The sequence below is a fragment of the Ornithodoros turicata genome, chromosome 1, assembly GCF_037126465.1.
Source record: "Ornithodoros turicata isolate Travis chromosome 1, ASM3712646v1, whole genome shotgun sequence".
NCBI lineage: Eukaryota > Metazoa > Arthropoda > Arachnida > Ixodida > Argasidae > Ornithodoros > Ornithodoros turicata.
Genome location: NC_088201.1, coordinates 53,430,264 through 53,452,025, shown reverse-complemented (window position 1 = coordinate 53,452,025; position 21,762 = coordinate 53,430,264). Strand labels below are relative to the sequence as shown.

The 21,762-nt window shown below is 45.2% G+C and overlaps 1 protein-coding gene across 1 annotated transcript in view; it reads right to left on the bottom strand.

Annotated features, from left to right (window-relative positions):
* LOC135378258 (solute carrier family 23 member 1-like) overlaps positions 1-21,346 on the bottom strand; it is a 55,171-nt gene extending 33,825 nt beyond the window's left edge. The window contains exons 1-3 of the mRNA XM_064611237.1: positions 21,232-21,346; positions 12,696-12,779; positions 12,247-12,348 (exon numbers count right to left, since the gene is read on the bottom strand). Of these exons, the coding sequence (XP_064467307.1) occupies positions 12,247-12,348; positions 12,696-12,779; positions 21,232-21,330 (285 nt within the window). The 5' untranslated portion in view covers positions 21,331-21,346. The remainder of the gene's footprint in view (positions 1-12,246; positions 12,349-12,695; positions 12,780-21,231) is intronic.
* Positions 21,347-21,762: the final 416 nt, after the last annotated feature.

Genomic DNA, 21,762 nt, shown 5'->3' with positions numbered 1-21,762 from the left:
TAAATGCGATGTATGCATATAAACGGGTTTACATTTTGCAGCATTGATTTTTTTTTCTGGGAATGAATATGTCCACCAGAAGCGGAACCGGTTAAAACCGGTATGAACCGTTATGTTTTTGCTCCGGAGCAGAACCGGTACTGCACCGTTTATGATAGAACCGGAACGAAAACCGGAACGAAAAACGTTTCGGTTCGACACCCTGGTCGTGTATGTCTGAGCATGTGTCATTCTAGGGAAACAGCACGTTGTAACGTCCATTTCTGCATTCGGTCTCACTTATAATAGAATAGCCTTGTGGTCTTCATTTTGTACTGCCTGAAACATTTAGGGTCATGAGTTACTCCTACGCTTTGGAGGTCCGACAACCTTCGTATTGCGTCTTCGGGTTCCCATAATCGCTCGGCTGTCCATAGAACACGAATGAACAAACCCAAGTTGTGTCGCATACTGTTCTGCTTGTGTATGGCTATTGAAAACTCAATTTTAGGGTCGTCTCAATACCGACGAGGTATTTGTTCCTCGAAATCCCGCGTGCTTCACAATCACGATTTCCGCATTCGATAGTGCCGACAAGCACAGTGTTAACGTCTACACTGCCATATTTCCCCTAAGAGATAAAACTGTTGCCGAGGGAACCTCCATTGCTGCAATTTGAATTGTTCGTTGTGGCGTCTGCGGATGTGGCATCAGCTCATTTCCGGCAAGGAGTGCACGCTCGCTGCCATTTGTTTTCGTGGTAGCAGAGTTTGGTTCCGTGTGACTATAGTCTTTCTTCAACTGCTTTACTCTGGGTTGCCCGTCAATTTTGCGGGGGGGGGGGGGGGGGGCTTTGCAGCTATTGATGTTGATGTTCGTTGATATTTTCGCTTTCTCTTTTCTAACAGCGGCGATCAATTGTTACGCATAGGAACTGTATGTGATCAAGAATAGCAGAAGGAGCAGCGCTCCGGCAGCATCGTCACAGGGACCATGCGGGGTGTGACACTGTTCGTAGACATAGTTGGACTGCCAACGGGGATTTCGATCACTTTATTTCGAGGTACAGCCCACACAGTATCAATTATCAGCTAGTTCCAAGAAATCGGGAGGGGCACCGACATCATTCGATATGGTTTTGCTAGAGACGTGTTGTGCGGTGAAGATATATTTTTTTTAGAGTGAAGTGTGGCTTATTCCTTTCGAGCAACCTAATCGGGACCCAAGGCCTATTTTGTATAGTAGCGATAGGGCGCCCGCAGTGTAACAAAGCACAGCAGGCGAAGCCTCGGCCACTGAACAAGTACATGCTACCCTCTGGAAACAAATAGCGATGGCAGTGGTACTGCTGGAAGAGCTCACCGTTGTCGCCTCACACACTCTAAGAAAAAAAAGAGTACTTTTGCTCCTTTTGGGGAGTAATTGCATTGCCACAAAAAATAGTCCCTTTCGGGAGTAAATGCACGGGACTAAATCAATGTCACAGAGTGAAGACCGCATTTCACGCGCTGTTGTAAGAGTCCGAGGTACATAATTGGTGCGCATGCACGAAAATACTTTGAAGCAAACCGACAACCGTGATATATCGAGTGATATAAAATCTTGCGCCATACTAGGGCACAATTTGCGAAGAACGGTGCGCTAACTGTTTCTTACTTTGTGTGGTTTGAAAATTGCTACGTTGTCTGAGTTATACAGCCTTATGTCGTTCAAATTGACCAAGGGCACATATTTACGTAGACTGTTGCATTCAGGAGACCATTCGCGAAGTTTAGTGACAATTTGCAGTCCTGGGGAGTAAATGTCGGGACTAAATGTTGGGTTAGGGGACTAAAATGGGGAGTAATTGCAGACTAGGGGAGTAGAAGCTGCAATTACTCCCCGTTTTACTCCTTTTTTTCTTAGAGTGCAGAGGTGGCAACGTCACGACTAACGCTCTGGGGGAATGTGCGTCCTGGGCCGACTTCTAAGGGAACTGTGCCGACATATGTCTGACATCGTTCTCTCTTCTGGTTGTTGAAAACGGGAAGCGTACGCTTTTTCGCAACAATACTTATGACTGCATAAATGTCACAAAACGGACAGAACGATGTTATTCAGGATGATGGATGCTTAGGAGCGTGCTATGCGATGAAGTTCTGTTTTAATCGTGTAGGAGATTATTGATCTCCTTCATTGCTGTTGTCAATGCCATGACAACAGTGGCTCCTGAGTGGGCTGTGTAAGTGTCCGCTCTCTGCTTGATGCTCGTGGACTCTGAGAACAGAACTTCACCGCACAACACCGTCTGTGTTATTCGTTACGCCGAATTAGGCAGTTGTTTGTGGCTTCTGATTTGAGGGGAGTGCGAGGCGCACGCCTTTTTGTGACAATTAGCATAACTACATAAGTGTCACAAAAAGATGTACGCCTCCTCTTTTTGAACAACTCAAATCAGTTAACGATGGTATTCGGGATGATGGATGGCCAGGGGTGTGTTCTGCGGCGAACTCCTGTGTTCAGAACGCGAGGTCGCTGATGACGTGGCGTTTAGTGTTACTGTAGCGTGAACAAGCCGGTGCTACACTCTATAAATACAGCTTCACCGTATAGTACGCTCCTAGCCAACCATCATCCCGAATGACAACGTTCCCTCCCTTTATTTGATGAAAGCGGGGGGGGGGGGCATTTTTGTGGCAGTTAGGAATTGCATAATGTCATACAAATGGCGGACGGCTCCCGCTTTCAGCAAATCAGGAGAAAGAACGATGCCACTCCGGATGGTGGTTGGCTAGGAGCGTGCCATGCGGTGAAGTCATTGTTAAGAGTGTAGCGTGCGGCCGTGAAATTCGACCATTGACGTAATACAATTTCTTTCTTTGTTTCCTTTGCATCACAAAACACTTCAATTCTTGTCACTGAGGATTCGTTGCTTTGTTCTCAGCGCCCACAAAAGTTTTGATTTTTGTGGTGATTTGTGAAGTGATTTTTTTTTCTTCTGTAAGAGGAACCATTCATCGTTGTGATCCAAACTAACAATGTGATAGTCAGTTCGTATGCACTCGAGCGACTCCCACTTAGTCTCCAGGGAGAGCTCTGTCTCAAAAAACGTTGTGAAGAACTCTCTTTCTTTCTTTTTTTCTGTATGAAGACCGGAGCATAAAGCGACGCAAAAAGTGACGTAAAATTTGCTCTCTGGAATGGAATAGAAGTTCTGTGGGTGCAACATTTATCAAGGCAACCCCTTGAGGCCAGAGTAAGTATTCGGTGGTGAATAATGTTGTACTTCTGTTGAGGCCTACCAAACATAGAACCCATGGTGTCGCATTCACTTTGACTTGCGTAAGGGAAAAGCTTAGGTTCTTCTGACATGCGTCTGGTATTTCTTCATTAACCGCGTGTAGATCATCTTGCTTTTAACGGGGTACGCATTCTTTCTTGCTCTTCGCTGTTACATGACTGCTTTAGTTCGCGTTTTTTGCACGTTCATCCTCTATTCCAAATGAGTGGCCTCTCTGGATCTTCTTACACTCTTGGAAAAGCGCATGTGACACGATCACGACACGGCACTATATACAGGTACTTTTACGAACACAACAACTAGAAAGAAACGAGCTGGTGGCTGGAATCCATAACGCGAAAACCAGGTACAGCGGGAAGGAGCCGCTTAAACAAGACCTTGTAACGTTTTCCAAGACCTTTATTTGAGTGTTATTTCTTCTTCTTTTTTCAGTAGTTTCGTTCTTTCCACTCCTAGTTCCCAGGCTTTCCATAAATTACTGCTTGTTTTGTGTCAGCTGCTAAAGTTCTGGTAATGTGGAACTGAACAGGTCTTTGGGATGTGATAAAGATTTTCCTTCTGACTGTACCAGATCCGCTTACTGAATTCAGGGCTGATCACTTCCATCGTTCGCGAGCCAACAAGGGGCGGAGCTCTCGTTCACACGAACACGTGACACGTTTCACGTGACGCGCTTTTTTCGTTAATGGGACAAAGGCGTAATCTCTTGCTCGCGTAACGACCGACGGTGTCGTCTGCCTAACCAATGTGTTCACGTGCTCACAGGCTCCATCGCCTACATGGCTCATGATTATACAAGCGCGAGGCACTTGGGAGCTCGAGCACGTGGTGTATGACGCGCTCTTTTCGTTAAAGTGACAGGGGCGTAAACTCTCGGTCAAGTTACGATCGAATGAGATCGTTTGCCTAACGAGTGGGTCTACCGACTCGTTAGAATGTGAAACAAATTCATTTGGAGATTTGCAGAAACGGAATTTCTGCAGAAACGAACATGTATTGCTCCACGACTCTGTACGAAATGACATGCTCCCCCTTTCATCGTATTTACACCAGTGGCTACATGAGGGCTGTGAGATATTCTCGAGAAGATGGAGATGAAGACGAGAAAGAAGACGAAGAAGTGACAACGACAAGCCATAGACAAGCCATAGACAAGCCATAGACAAACCATGCGAGCAATCCAAACAAAACTAAACAACCTCATTGGTCGAAAAGATGGCAGCCTCGTTGGCAGCTGTAGTTCGTTCAGGGCGGTGACATCAGAACACGTAAGGGCTCGTTACGAGCACGATAGCCTCAACGAAGAAGCTAAACGAGGAGCAGAGATTGTGTCACAGCAGAGCATCGATAAGGTTCTTCGTTTCGTTACTCCTGACGACTCGCTGACGTTGAAGCTGCCCATGAAAGATGGCGGAGGGATTCTTCGCTTGGGCTAACACACAGCGGCTAACTGTGCCCCATGGACGTGATGGCGTCAGGATGCTTTCAACTGGACGAGACAGATTTTGTAAAGTTCTTCCGTCCGCCAAGGAACGCTCTCCGCACCATTTGTGACGACTTGCGACCCGTGTACTTCACTCCGTCTTGATAGCTACGGGTGTTGTGATGAACAACAAAGGCGAAATGGATGCATATAGTAGTGTTCGAATTGTTCTCTTTAATAGTACATTGCGGACATAGTGTTGATGTAGGAATGAACGCGAAGAGCAAAGGATTCTGTGGATTTCCTGAGGTCGATCGTCTTGAATAGTTCCATAACATTCTCTTGCTTCGCAGTGCTAACACGGAATTAAAACAGTTCACTAACGTTCTGTTCAAGCTCACTAGAAAAACGTTGCACTGCGAATTTATTTTATTTTAGGCATCAGGATGCCTTTCAACTGGACCAGATAGATTTTGTAAAGTTTTTTCGTCAGGGAAGAAATGCTGTTCGCACTGTTTATGAAGCCCGACAGTAAGGCTGCATGTTGTACTTCCATGCTTGAAGGAAAAAAATACATAAAGTTAACGAAATAAGTGTACACGTTGAGGAGAACGGGCAGCCTCCTCCTCTTTCTTCTTTTGGTACTTCTGATACCATTACGTCTTTCCTTTCTGGTCTCGGACTCCCACGTGCTCTAGAACTCAGCACACACTAGTTCTCGTATGATACTTAAGACCATTCTCACCCGACACCATCGTCAGGGCAGGAAAATGATTTACAATTTTTTGCGTATTGCTCGACGATTATCCTTAGAGTGACGTACTTGTTTGTTCATTATTTTCACACGACTTTCGAGCCATATGTTGAGACGAGAAGAAAAAGAAGATGATGAACGAGCATGGGAACGAACATCGGAACGCAACGAGCATGTATGAGAGTACGAGAATGCGAGCTATCGGAACAAATGAAAGAGTCCTATTGGTCGGAGAAGATGAAGCCTCGCCGCCAGCCTGCTCTTCGCTGTCCTGTGCTGTCTGGGGTTTTTCCTGGGTTTTCCTCAGACGCTTTCAGACATATGTCGGCACAGTTCCCTTAGAAGTCGGCCCAGGACGCACATTCCCCCAGGGCGGCAGTCGTGACGTTGCCCCCATACGTGAGGCCGACAACGGCAAGCCCTATCACCACCCACCACCACCACCACCACTGCTCTTCGCTCAGTGCGGTGACATCACAACACGTGAGCGCTCGCAACGTGCACAATAACCACAAAGAAGAAGCTTCACGAAGAGCACAGATTGTGACCACAGCAAAGCATCGATAAAGTTGCTCGTTTCGTTAGCCTGAACGGCTCGTTCAGCTGTCTCGTGCCGTTAAGTTGAACGTGTGAAACGATTAAGCCCCCAGGTCGAGTGCACCAAAAGCTTTGTGGCATGGTATAGGAGTTGCTCAGAAGAGTCGTCCTGCAAACGATGAAACGGGCTGCATTAAGGGCGGCCCGCATACGAGGTTTTCTCGACGCAAGAACGCCGAGCGCTTGACTTTTTTACGTTCAGCTCCCCGAACAATAGCCGTCGAGCGTGGACGCCGACATCTCAGGTGAACAGATCTGAGTGGCAAGTGCAGGAAGCAGCGTGTCCGTCTTGACCTATCGCGTGGCTAGCCGGAAACGACCGTCTGCCCAGCCGCTCAGTGGGCATGGACGGTGTGGTCGCGAAGTACGCGCAAGTGGAAGACAGAATGAAGTGGACCAGGCAGAATTGGCTGCTAATAAAAATAATTGGGGACACGGGAGGGACAAAACGCATTACTATGTCCCACTTGCTAGCCATTGTTCGATTGTCGTTTCCGGCCCTCTGGCCTAGAAATCGCTGCACCCAGTATACTGGGTGCAGCGATTGAGTGAGGATGTTGCTAAAACGGGAGGAGGAGCCTATTTTGTGCCCATTATGCACGGCACAAAATAGGCTCCTCCTCCCGTTTTCAACAAATCAGGGGCGAGAACGTTGTCATTCGGGATGGTGATTGGCTAGGCGCGTGCTATGTGGTGAAGTTCATTTTTAAGAGTGTAGAGTGTTCTGGGCGTCTTCTTCAATCCTTCTCCTGCAACGGCTGTCAGTTTTTGAAAAGCAGCTTTTTTTTTCTTTTTAGCTGCAGAAATTTTCGACTTTCGTCCATACTGTGAGACGCGGGAGTACAGTGGACGGAAGCCGAAGTACAGGCAAGAGATTTCCACGTGGATGGTCGGCGCACCGTGTTTGTTGCCTTTGGTTACCCGATGTTGTGTCTATACAAAGTTATACTGCATGTTTTTCAAGTCATATCTGTCGTGTATGTTATGCCAGCCTTTAATAGCTCGCACTCATGATGAGAAATTCCGCCAGGGGCCGCGAGTACAAACTTTGCGCCGGCCCCATTGCCACCTCCTAGGCTGCGCTGAGAAAACGCCGTTTGCGGGTGGGCTGGACGTTTCCTCGTCGGGAGTGACGTCACGACCTCAAAACTCGGCGTATCTGCGTCGAGAAAACGTCGTATGCGGTTCCCGCTTTATCCTGAGAGCTGAACACGCGTTAAAGGGGCTGTGAACTCTCCCAGGCTATCCCGCCGACTGTGTCGGCTCCAAGCGGCGATTTTAACTTGTTGGCTGTGACACCTTTTGTATAGATGAATCTGATAGGGCCGTACCTTCACCACATATAGCACCCTGCTAGCTAACCATCATCCCCAATGACAATCTTCTCGCTCATGATTTGTTGATAATGGAAGGCGGAGCTATTATGTAGCATTATGTACGGCATTATGGCTATACAAAATAGGCTCCGCCTCCCGTTTTCAACAAATCAAGGGCGGGAACGTTGTCATTCGGGATTATGGTTGGCTAGGAACGTGCTATGCGGTGAAGTTCATTTTTAAGAATGTAGAGCAGAACGTTATGTGCACCTCCGCGTTGGCATCTGATTGGGTGCTACAGTTCTTTAAATGACGTAACGATGGATAGAGGATCTGGACGTCTACTCGCCCGTATCCGAAAAAAAGTGCGTTTCTGTATTAACGCTGCACACGTTATGAAGGAGAAGTATTGAAAAGTAAATTGTAAATAGGAATTACGAAGCGTAGAAGAACAATATTACACCTATTACACCTGTAACTAAATACCTGCGGAGAGGAGTTCTTACCTCCTTTAAACCAGTTGAGGACGTTTCCTTCTGTCAGCCGAACAGTAATCAACGGCTATTTTTGTAGTTCATGACCACATTCTTGGATTCGTAACACAGGTTACAATACCTACTCCAAACGGAATGAGAATATTTAAAGATGGGACAAAGGCGAAACCGCAAGCAGAGAAAATGAAGAGAATTCCGCCGTCTTTGGGCCGCCATTAGCACCACTTTCCTTTTTAGCGCAAGATTTATCATGTTTTCGTGACTCTTCGACGTCAGCTCGCCGGTAAGATGTGCGTCGTTTATAAAAATTGAATTAACTTTAAAGTGTACAGCTTAACCTTTGATGAAACGGCCGCGTTGCCCTTACATGTGGCGTAGCCGTCATAAAGTACCCACACGAGACGGGCACGTTTTCCTATTATTTCGGCTTCCTAATATTCACGTCTGCTGCAAGCAGCGACACGGCGTCTGTCTTTGCACGTCGTTGTGCGGTAGTGATATAGTTCTACCACGATTGCAGGTGTGGGATTTTCGTCTGGTAGCACAATACGTAATGAATTACTGTTTTCTGTAGACGTCCTCACGACACGACACGGTTGTGGTTTTGATACTGTTGGAGACGCGCGCAAGTTTGATTTGATTTAATTCATTGAGTTGAACAAAGTGCAAAAGCATATCGAAGAGGGACTGGCGAGACATTCGCTTGTATAGTTGAGGACATAGTAAAATAAATCTTCTTGTTCATGATGCATCGAGGCTGCTGGTAATTTGGCAAAACGTTTGAAATAAGAATAATATCATTCACGGAAACTGAGTAATGGATTTATTCGTCTGCAGGCTTTTGTATGCTATAGGTACCCGAGACTGAGCCACCATTCATTCTAGTTGTAGATGAGGTATGCATTTTTGTAGCTGAGTATGTCGTTCTCTGCAGGTATTCGCACATATGTTTTGTAACTATGTACTTCCCCTCTCATGTTTTCGCAGCTGCTTATATTAAATTTTCTGCATGTCCACAAAAGAAAGAGGCGTTTTCTGGCGTCCATCGCTGGAGAAAGCCCCTACAAGGACATTTTTTATAGCACAAAATGCTCAACAGAATGATGTAGGGCCTTCAAAGTATACTGCTCTGCAGACGTTCGTATTTTTCGAATGCCGAAGCGAATATATGATTCTATTTTCGAATTTCGAATCGAAGCGATTTCTCTTTCAAACAGAATATGTTCCAGTGATAGAGTTCTCAAGTTGCACTCGTAAGCGCAAAAACGATAGAAGAGAGGGTATAAAACAAAATATGCTGCTTCACGGGAATATCCGTATGCATATATCACCATTGCATGCTGCATATCCATGTGTGTATTGATGAATTGTATTTGTGCATTGTATTATACATATGTGTGTGTATTGTTTGTTCTTCATTTATTATTGTTGTTGTTGTTGAAACGAAAGTACTCTTTCTTTCTCTTTTACATTTCATACGTTCGCGAGCAAGTAATGAAGTTACGCCGTTCTTGTGAGAAAGTCGTGAGGAGTTTCACCATGAGATTAACAACCTCGACTATCTTGGCACAGGTCTATGCAGACGGAAATACTGCTTCACCTATAATGAGCAACTGTCTTTCGGGATATTACTTTGCGATATAGCCACAGTTGCTTCGCTTGCTAACACAGAAGTAAAAAAAAATATATTGCTTCACCTCACTCCCAAGACGTTCGATGCAGACAGCACAGAGTACCACTGCCGTGACTGTATGGTATATCTGCGTCGGGCTTTCCAAAGAGCTTGCTCTGCTATTGTCGTGAACAGAACAGGAACCTTGCGTTCTGTAGCACCGTTGTTGGTTTGCAGTCCAGGAGGGAACCGCAAGCGGTATTTCCGCGAGAGTATTTACTGTAGTAACAGTACACTGCTGGTACCAGTGCTGCATTCAGTAGTATTTAGTGTAGTAACAGTGCTAGTCACACTGCTCCGCAACCGTTAGGCCGTATTCCAAGACACAGTCCAAAGCAGACCGAGGTAACAAAGGTGCTCTCGCCCTAAAAAAGAAGAGCAGGCTAACTTTGCCCCTCCCCCCCCCTCCAACTGCCCTCGCGGATTTCACGGTAGACCAGAGGTAGTATTGTTGCACTCTTTAGCGACTTGATGAGCCACAGAAGTAGCGATCAATAGTATTGACCATACCCCGCGGGCCACAAAGCATTCCAGTTTTAGAATTACCCGCCGATTGACTTCGAAGGTAATGTCTCGTTTGAATTTATCATCTTCAGTTATGGAGGTTCAGTGATATTAATTCTTTTACAGCGGTAGGTGGTAACGGGAAGGTCTCGGAAGAACCCTGGTACTGTATCACAAAACACTCGTTTTTGGTTTCGGTGATGCAGAACAAGTTAAAATAATCTGAAACTAATTACAGCAGTTTTGGCATACTCAGAGATGGGTACGATGTCCCGGAAAGTGTCCCGATTTTTTCAGCGTTTCCTGTACCGCTTTCGTCCTGATTTTAGTAATATTTTGTTACGCTAATCCCAGCTGTACGCATCAGCACTCACTTCACAGATCACAAAGCAGTACTCGCCACTCTAAAGTAGTTGCACATATATCAGCAATAAAACTGTCAACATCCACACACAACAGCTACCGCTGAAATTCGCGTTACACAATCGTAACCGCTCTGTAATTTTTTTCTTCGAGTGATTAGCTAGACGATTTATCATGGATAAACAGTACTGCTGCTGTCAGGGATAGTACTTGAAAGGACAAATGCAATGCCCAACAACGGAAATGTTTTTTTAAATATTTTTTATTATTATTATTATTATTATTATTATTATTATTATTATTATTATTATTTTGTTGTTGTGGTGGGGGGATGTTTGAGGTCTGCATAACGATTTCACCAAAGAAGAATGGAGGACATTTCCTAGACATGTTGCGGAAACGCAGTCGCGTCCTGCGTCGTGAACTGTACCAACAAACGTAAATACTTGTAGCATGGGCATCAGCCCGTGTGTGAAAACGTTCCGTGGTGTCCGAAGACTACACATCAACAATAGAAATGCAACAGATTTCGTTTCTCGGGTCTTGCATTGCTCGGTGGAGTCAACGGTCACTTATAAGTAATGATGGTAATCCCGAGAACGATCGCATGAAGTTTCTTAGATCGCACGTTTACGTGAAAAATTCAAAATCTATCAGCCTTTTAGACATTATCCCATCTTTTTTGGAACCGCTGGCGGCCTCTAAAGTGGTAACCGCATACGACGAATTCTCGACGGAAAACCGGCCACCGTCACCGTTTTTCCGGTGAGCCGACGCGAGCATTGGGAACTTCACCAATTTCTCGACGACAGCGGTGGACAGAAAAATCCGGCGAAGAGTGGAAACGGCCGCTCGACGGCAGCCAATAGGACCGCTCCACGCGCTATCGTTCCACGATCGGACGTGGCGGGCATTTCGGATGCCTGTATGACCAACCTGGGAACTGGGAAGCATGCTGTCGCCCGCCCGCTGCTGTCTGAGGGCGCCTTTGTAGCGCTTGCTTCGCGAATATGCTTTGACCGCAAGAACTTCTTCAAAATATGTATCAGTTAATTTGAAGTCAAAATTTAACACTGACTAACGAAACGCCCGCTAGGGCGCCACCGTCCGCCGCAGTGGAAACTGTGCATGCGGTTTGTCCCGCACTATCCCGCCGTTTTTCCGTCGAGTTGTCGTGCCGGTGTGAAAGTTGGCCGTTTTTTCGTCGAGAAATCGTCGTATGCGGTTACCGCTTAAAGCGGAATTTACGTTGGTGGCTGCCACCGTCGCGAAATGAGCCCGGAGCCCCGTCAACATTGTACGAATTGTAAGGATGTGAAATAAAGGATGTAGTTTAAGTTGAAAAAAATGAAATGGCAAAGGAGGTATATGTTTATCCGAAAACCCTGAAGGAAAAATCAGTTAAACGTACTTAGAGCCAAGCATTATGTGATCGTGTGAAGAGTATCAAGATTCTTAAACCAAATACAATTTGTAACACATACACATGACCGGAAAATTAGAGGTCTGCCGTACTATATTTTGTTCCAGTTCAGTTTGTTGTTCTTCTTCTTATCGACTTCGAAACACCTTAGCGCGGAGGCTACCAACCGTGCAACCGCACGCTTTCAACTCAGGGGCCTTTCAAACTTGAGCTGTGACTACGTATTTTCTTGCTCAGAGTACGAACTCGTGAGCATAGAAGCAGAATGCTGGCAGACTGGTGTACCAACAACTAAAACATTCGTTTCTTTTTTTCTTGGCGTACGTACATAATATTTCCGTTGATATGACATTTCTCCTACCAAAGTCCGGGCTATGCTACCACATTAATGAGCTGAATCCTAGTGTGACACGTAGTGTTTCATCAGGTTGTGTACTTTACCTGGAGCCCCAGAAGAGCGCTGAAGTACCATGGTGGCCTGTCGTCAACTCCGTAAAACGTAGCTTTGTTCGCAACCTTGGCTTTCTTCTCGGGATGGATGTCCTGAAATCCATATTGTCCAATATCGCTTTCATAAGGAGACACAGTTGCTACGCAACGTAAGATGCATTCATAGCACCTACTAAAGACAAGAGTTCACAGTGCCAGGTACACCTGTCAGTGCTTTGATAGATTGGGTATCGACTCAAAACAAAAATGATGCGCATGAAATCACATTCATAATCACATCTTGCACGTAATGCAGACGCCACTACTACACCAACGGTGATTTTTTGGTGAACGCTGAAAGCATTTTGATAAGTCGCAGATAGCAATCCATCTAAGCGCTTCTTCACACAACTGTAACAACATGCAATACTATAGCATAACAATACTTGGTATAACCTTACCTCGTCATCCTCAAACATCACGGTTGCTTCCCCTCCCGAGGCAGTATTAGCGAGGCTTGTGAGGATAGCTGTTTCCTTGATATCCTGCGCATTGGAATTGATTGCAAAACACTATATTGTGCGTGCAAGAGAATGCTGGCTGTCATGGGATAACTGTGATGAACTACCTGCGGGACCCTATGGCGCAGACGACGGGTTCACTGATAACAACGAGAATGCAACACCTGAGTGAACCAAACCCGCTAGGCGGAAGTGTCTTCATTCACTGCACGGTTTTCACTTCATTTTTTTGTGGCAGCTGACGACGTCTTGCTGCTACAAAATTGGTTTGAGTTTCTGAAGTTCTCGTGCGATCGGGAACCGGATGCTCCTTCGTGTATCCCGACATTTTCTGTTCTGTCAGAGACACAGGGAAAGCCAATTGCGGCCCAATTGACTGCATCAAACTTGTGTGTTACTGTAGAATTCAACGTCCTATCTTCCTTTATGTTTATTTCCTTATTTTTCCACCTCTGTTTAAATAAATTTCCGCTAAACGTTCTGTCGAAAGCACTTTTTAAGTCCAACAGCATTCCATTTAAAACTGCGACTTTGCCTCCCAAGATAACGCAACACTATGAGAGAGCTCAAATACTTTTCAGGCAATCACGCCATTACGACATTCGCACTCTATTCCGTAGAGCCATGCGAGAAGAAAGCAAAGGACGCAAAGGGAAAGCCAGTAGGATATGTTTTTGGAGAAGAATTTGTTGCGTTTTCTAAGTTGTGGAAGCTTCACATAGAAGAACAAGATACGCAAGTGTGACAGTAAACGGCATGTGAAAATAACCTCGGTAACGGTGTGTCGGATGAAAACGATATGACACTCCGCCTGAGTGATGCCCTGTCATCGCGTTAAAGCTGTGGGGCCGTCACGTCTAACGGGAAGGAATAGGGCAAGAATATAACACATTTCCCAATTTTCGGTTCACTCTATCATATTCACGAACGCATTTTTTATGAAGGCTCGATCGGTTCTCCATATCTTTTTGGTGACTGTCTTGCGTTCGTCAACCTTATTCGTAATATGCGATCATGTTTTGACCACGAAGAAAATACCAAGGCTACTACCTTTTTCACGAAGCTTGGATTCGGAAAAGTGAAGAGAAGCAAATTCTCAGCTGCCTGCATTTTGTCTCAGCACCAGACTGCCTTGACCGAAAATGGGCTACTAGCTGGAGGTCGCCCGAGTGTCTATAGAACATTCCATATCATGGCACACGCGATAAGTTTGTCAACAGATTGGCGTGAAGTGAAGTTTGACTCTGTTTTCGACTGGAAGGGCTCATAATGGAAGGAGGACAGCCTAAAATGCTCTGATAACATGCAGAAACGTATACTTCTGGCAGCTTCGGAAAACGTTTACACGAAAGAACATCGATACACACGACGGGCCGTCCCTTGCACTAACTTCTAGAGTTCGAAGTCTTCTCTTGGGCTCAGTGGCTCAGTCTACGTAGACAAGAGTTATGTGCAGATACCTTTGGAGGTTTACAGACATTGCCGATGACACAGGTAATCGCAGTCACCGTTAATATTTTGATCTGGGTTATTCCAAAGCTTTGGTATATTTGCATTGCCACAAATGAATGGGCTATCGCGTGTGATTCCAAGAGAGTGGAGCGAGGCGTACGCTTTTTCTGTGCCAATTTGAATATAGGATAATTGAAACAAAAAGGTGTACGACTCCCTCTCTTTTCGAACCACAACCGATAACCCTATCATCCGTGGGAATGGTTGGCGCACAACGTGCTATGCGGTTAAGTTATGTTTTTACAGTGTGCAGAAAGAAGGAAAGATGAAAGAAGGCGCGCGGCGCACTATTTGACGGAGGAGGCGACGTCACAGTCAGGGTTGCCAGATTTGGCTACTTTCTAATTTTCGTGGCGCCGAAATCTGGACAATTCTTGGCGTGTGACAATTCTTGGTATGTTTGAGACTTATCTGTACCTAAAACGAGACAATCTTCAGCTTGGTGACACATCTAAAGACGAAGTATACAGGAGTACAGTGCGTTCATGATGATCGGTGTCCTTCAGGCTGTCTTATTTCTGTGCTCGACTTGTGCCCTGTGCTGCTAGTTCTAATGATTATAGTTATCTCGCGATGTAAAGACGCGACTTATCATTATACGAATTACCATGAACTTTCTCTGCGATTAGCCGCTGGTCGCTAGTCTGGTTATATTTCGTTCTCTGGTCATGTTTCACGTGGAACACAAATCATGTCGACACGGCCTGGTCACTTTTTTCCCCTCGAAATATTGTGTGCCTGAAGCTCTCGACACGAACTGCTAATTGATGTATGTGTATTATATGTGCTCTATAGTACAAATTTCGTGGTATAATTTCTACAGACGATTTATGGTCATTCCGTGTAATATATGCCAACACGACACTGGCTGCAAAATTGGCTGCGTACACGATATATTGGCTACTTTTGGCTACTTTCTCAGGGCGCATCGGCGACCTTTGAGCATTTTGACCAGGCAACCCAGTCTGGCAGACGAGGGAAGAGACTTTTGTGACCCGGGAGATTCGAAAGCTCTCTGGCATACTAAGATTCCGCGCTGCGCGCGTACTTTTTGTGCGGATATATCTCCCAGGACTTGCAATCCTAATTTCTACTCCACATGACATATTTTTTTCGAACACTTCCGTGCTCGTTTAATGTGCGTAGCCTTGCTTATTCTGGCTTCAAGTATGATATTCCTGCGATGTGTGGTGCCCATTCCTGTTTGAACATCCACAACGCTCCATGTAAGCGTGACTTCCACCCGTCCCGGCGTCTCGGAATTGGCTGAGAACATCCGAACTTGAGTATTGCGCTTCCGGGATCGTATCTGCTATTCCACTGTCACGCAGAAAAGAATATACAGGGTGATTCACGAACCATGTCATTTGGGGTTTTATTTATTTATTTATTTAGAAATACTACGAGCAACGAAATGGCCCAAGCAGGAGGGAATACACAGTGTAAACGAGAAGAAAAAAAAACAATTTGACACGTACACACACAAAAGAGAAAACTCTTACAGGAACATTAACCATCTCAACCAGTGCAAATGGCGTCGACAAGCTCTTCGAATACTGCAACACTTTCACTCCGAACAATACCCACAGGCAACGAATTCCACTCAGGAACAGTACGAACAAAAAACTTTTTTTTTAATTTTTAAATGTTGGAGTACGAGCGAATATTGTTTTAAAGGAAAGAGGATGACGATGGCGCGTATACCGTGGCTGGAGGCAGGTGGGTCAAGCTGCCGTTAAATCAGCGTCAAACAGCGGAGGCTGCCATCTTGTGGAACGCCGTTGCCAGACCCTGAAACCCGAAGTTCGCCCGTTCCGGCGGTACAAAACGCCGCTGTTTTGTTTTTGTCATATTTGCTTAAACAAACGAATTTATTGAAAAATGATGCAGTAAACGGATAAAAATTAGTAATAACTAACCCACGTTGAATTTGACATTCTTAGCGATTGTTGTAACGCTCGCATTGTAACGCATGTACAAGCTAGCATGACAGTTTCGGTTTCCTGGTTCCCGGTTTTGGCGTGCTACATATCTATGATATGCAGGCACATCTGGAACTACATGTTGAGCCAACATCTTTTTGAAATGTTTCTGCTAAGCGTAAAACCTAATTAATAAAGGCAGACGTCCAAAGGTCATGAAATGTGGACTACACCTCGATGGCATAATCCTGATGTAAAGCCTCCATGGACCAGAGAGGAAGGCATAGCAAAAAAAAAAAAAAAAAAAACACAGAAGACACCTACCAAAACGTTACAGATCAATGACTTCATATTTCCTCTTTCCCTCTACGTGATTATTCGAGCAGCTCATTTCTAAGGTACAGCAGTGACGAACTCTCACAGCACACTGGTGGAGTAGCCTGCACTCTTCCTGCACCAAAACGAGTAGCCTACACTAAGCGTATATTGGTATGATGGTTGACCAAAGTGGGAACAGCATACTTCTGGTTATGGAAGGCAGTCTCAATATAGCGTATCCCTCCTTATTGAAGAAACTTTTCTTCACTGTGGTCAGCATACATACAGGCAAAGCGCATATGTTGCTTTGCAACCACTTGTCATCTGTGCAATTTAGATGTTCGCATAGAGACAACGCTTTGGAAGTGCACAAGTGAAATATTTCACTGAAGGCACAGTGCACGTGATTTCAAAGTTCCTCGGAACGACGTGCCATTCAGACACAGGTAACAATCATGGTACGTGACAGAGCTCAGGCCAGATATGTTGTACACGTCCATACATAAACAAATTTTACTTCAAAACAATACGTATTTATATCCAGCAAAGGAATGGCACTATGTGTGCACACATTCTGTGTACACAATGACGGTGTTCCACATTTCACTTCTGTCAAGCATGAAGCGTTTGTATGGAAAAAGCAACAAGCATATGGTTCGGTGAATATGAATTTTCCAGATACTAGTAACGTGTCATACAAACCATTTACTTACAGTTTACTGCTGCACAGATTTCTTTATTGTATGCATGCCTCGACTCATGTGAAAGCGAAGCAAATAAATTTTGTTAAGAAATCTAAAATCAGTGATCTACTACAAAGTAAACTTCATTTGTGCATATACTTTGTGAACGTAATCACTGTTTCACATCTTACGTCTAATATAGTTAAAAACGATAAAACCCTCAGTGCAGAAAAAGACGAGAACGAAACACAAAAAGACGAGGATACCACACTGAGCTACCAACGAAATATATTTATGTTGTGAAACGAGGCCTTAAATACATAAGAACCTTCCTCTCCCCCTTTATTCTCTCTGGTGTTGGACTTCCAGTTTACATCATCATCTCTCGCACACACAACCGGTATCATTAAGTGGTCGACATGAATGCTGATATGTTTTAGGAAAGATAAATACAGGGGTTACAGACGGGCAGTTACTCCCTGCTTTTTTTATCTCATGCGCCTCTCGAAATAGAAAGCTAACCTGTTTTTTACACCTGAACAAAATTTTTGTTTTTTGGAATTCTGCCTGACATCCCACGCTTGTCAATAAGTGATCCCCCAACATACCATGCAAATTGACATTTGACATGACAATTGACATACCATGCATGAGCAAATTTCAGAGTTCAATTCAGAAATTTCAATTTATTGCAATTGAAATTCCACAAAATTATTTTTTTGATGATGGCAAACTTAATTGCCGCACGGAAGCTGTTGACCGCATATTTTTCCGTTCTGCCGTCTTCTTATAAACCCCAAATGACATGGTTCGTGAATCACCCTGTATAGGCGAAACAGGTAGATGCCTGAACGAAAGACTCAACCCAAGCAGCACAATGTACTGAAAGTCGAGTGCAATAGGGGTGGGCGGGTAGGTGAAAGGCCTCGAACAATGAAACTAAAGAACATTGATAAGACACATACCGTCCACCCCTATTGCACTCAACTTTCGGTACATTGTGCTGCTTGGGAAGGAGCGCAGGAAACGGATGTGATACGATAGGGACCCAACCCGCCAGCCACGTTGCGTCTTGCGGTTGCTAGTCGGTGTATAACGCCACACGTGTGATTAGCAGATCAAGAGATGTGTATGTTCGTCAGTAGAAACGTCGAAGATCAAGCGGACCCAAGATGATTGTATTATATTAATACCCCGTCGACAGCCTTGACAGATAAACAAGCAGATCTAATCAATGCAGATTCGTGGCCTGGCTAACGGGTTATCCTAGGAAGTGTTAAACGTGTGTCAGTGTATTTTGTTTTCATTTGTCAGTAAAAGCGAAAATGTTTGCGTAAGCCCGTCCGAATCCGGGCGTCGGCTGTGCTGTCTGGATGTCTTTCCGCGGTTTTCCTCAGTTCCTCAGCACAGTTCCCCGTGAAGTTGCCCGCCTAAGCGTGGCCGACTACGGCAACCAGTTCCACCACCACCATCGTCCAACGTCTTTTCCGTCACTGCACTATGGATAATAACCAATCAATCCAACTTCTGCTTCATTTGCTTGTACAACTCAGGTGAGAGTGCTGCTGACGTGGTGTAACGGCATCGCTGACCGGATATCAGGAGGCGTCGTCGCCCTTTTCTTGGGTTATTTGAATTTCATTGATCCTTGGGCGTTGGAGGCCTATTGGTTTGTGTCGTCCATGTTTTTAGCCTACCTGGGCTAATTCTCGTTATATACGTTGCTTCGCTAGGGCCCTAGGGGTAGGGCTGTTTATGTGAATATGTCAATATACCTCCAGTAGACGTTTACCGCGCCGAGGAATCGATGAACATCCCTGACGGTTCTCGGTGTTGGATACCGTGTGATTGTCGGCAGCGCAGTTCATGACCTCAGCTTCCCCACGCAGGTGGTTTGTCCAAGGAAGGCAATCCTCGCAGTGGCAGACTTAGATTCCTTCTAGTATTTGAGTTTCACGTTTTCGGATTTCAGGGGTTTTAGGACTGCTGGAAGATGCTCCAGATTTTGTTATTTTGTATTCGACTGGATGACGTCGTCGAAATAGTTCAGTACGTTTTTGAGATTATGCTTTTCAATGAATTGAAATTGAAATGAATAAATTTTCAATGAAGTCCGAATTACACGGTGCAATGTGGCTTGAGCATCCCGTAAACCAAAAGGCATAACAAGCCATTCGTAGTGGCCATTATGGGTGACGAAAGCTGCTTTTTGAATGTCGTCTTCTGCCATGCGCGCATGACAGAGCTTCACCACATAGCACGCGCGTAGCCTTGAATTGCCAACAAATCGGGAAAGAGGGGATACTGTGAAACCCTTAAGGTGGATTGACACATGCGTTTGTTGAGGCGGAGCCGCGTCCGAGGAGATGCGAAGCGGCAGACGTGAAGCGTTTCGAGCCACCTTTCGAGAACCGTTCCATGCTGCAGCTCTCAAACGCGGATCCGCAAATGCTTTCCATCCAGCCAAACGGAGCGCTCGCGGACGGGCGGAATTGGCTTCATTTGGCGCCAGCGTGGATCTTGACTTGAGTGTGACCATGTGTGTTTGTCGACGGCAGGTAAACAAGTGTATCGCTTCTTCTGCCGTCGCTACCCTGCATCTGTATTATACTGTGTCACGTCTGTCGTTCCGACGATTGATGGTGAAAGCAGAATTGCTTCACAATGTAAATGTGGACGAAGAGTGCAAGAAGTATCTGTACAATCTTGACGTAGCAACAACGAAACGCGTTTGCAGGCTAGCGGCTCGGCTATGTGTAACAGGCTCGTCTCGGCCGCGCCGCGAACGCTGAGGCGCCGCCGCTTTTTGAAAGATATGTGTGATGAGCCGCTATTGTTCGCGAGTCCTTAATTATGGCGAATTTCCTGAATTTTCGTCAAGGAACAGTGATCTATGCTTCCGAGAATGATTTGCCTCTCTTCACGGCTACGTAGCCGGCTCTTTTTCGTTTTGGGCCCAGCGTTACGCGCATGCAATGCAGTTCTGCTTACTTTACTTGACGGCCAACGCTAAGTTACAGCGAATTTGGGCACATTGTTGCCCATAGTTTTCAATTTTAATTTTCTAAAAACTTTGAGTGCAGTTGGGAAGGAAATTGTGAAGCGATTGCGACTGAGGGCTCATGCTATCAAATAGATACATTTTCTCAGGTTGCACTCTCCTACTTTACGGTACCATTAGGGTGTAATAAACTTCTAGTTCACTGTAAACTTCTAGCAAAGTATCGCCTAATTATTTTTCTGTATTACTGCGTGACTGTCCGAACTCCCCCTTCGTGTCGTCGTATTACACTGTAAGAAAAATATCCGTAATTTTACAGTACAAGTGACTGCTAACTCTGTTGCCGGCATATGTGCCGTAACCTACATGGTGCACAGAATCCGTTTGATGTGTACACTGCACAGTTCCGGACTGGGTTTTCGCAGTTTGATATCCCTTTAATGTAAGTCGCTCTCTTTTCGCTTTTGGGAGCTGTGCACTGTGTACTCCAAACATTTTTCTTTTTTTGCAATAACTACTACTACAGCACATATGCAGGCAACCGGGTTAGCAGTCACTTGTGTGTAAAATTGCAGATTTATTTTACAGTGTATACAATAGCAAAGAAAGAAAGAAAACGCAGTCACGTGGTTGTATACACAGATGGTTGCAGACCTGTGTTGAAACGTTCGTACAGTCGAATATTTACTCATCTGATTAGTGGATTACAGTTGCGATATTCCGATTAAGCTATAAAATTACATGCAAAATGACGGGAAAATGATGCCGATGCAAGGAAACCTTCGAACCGAGTTACGCACCGAAAAAAGTAAAACAGGAGAAAGAACTAATGTACATGTATCCATCTACATATATGTACAATAAATGTGCAAAACACCACAAACATAACAGCACTGCTTCAACGGAAGAAAAGTGAAAAGAACATCATTGGGATTTTGTTCGTTTAAAACAAAGTCCCCAAGAGTCCTCTATGCTGCGTAGCAAACAGTACCCCTGTAGTAATTCTATGGCTTGTAATGGAGGGATGTATTGTTCCTTACAGTTTCCTGAGGCAGACGGTTCTCTTCCACCAAAGGCCAAGCCTGGTCAATGTCCCCTTCCTCGTGGCGGATATCCCCATTTTTCGCCGGCACATCCATGTGACTACGAGGCAGCCCTCATGCCATCTCTCTTATGGTATGTGTTGAGCTTATATACTGTTGTTGAGTCTTAATTGCTGTGCGATTGGCAGCGTTTGAGACAAGATAAGCGGATGCAGTGACTTCCATCACTATTGCCCCGATATTCGGCAGCGTCGTGTGTTCTTCAGACCTACAGCGAACGCTTTATTGCAGCAGTCGGTCTGTGACTAGTAATACGTCTCGGGTATTAAAATAAGAAACAACTCATTAGCCGAAGGATATTACTATGGGTACAGAGTGCAGCCCTCGTTCATAACTGATGCTCTGGAACAAAATATACGAATCTTTGCACTGAACCTTTGCCGTCATAGCTGCGTTGGTTGCTTCAAGACCGCAAGGGTTGCTTCATTACCCATTTGACATGTCACGTGTTCACGCAAGATAGCTTTC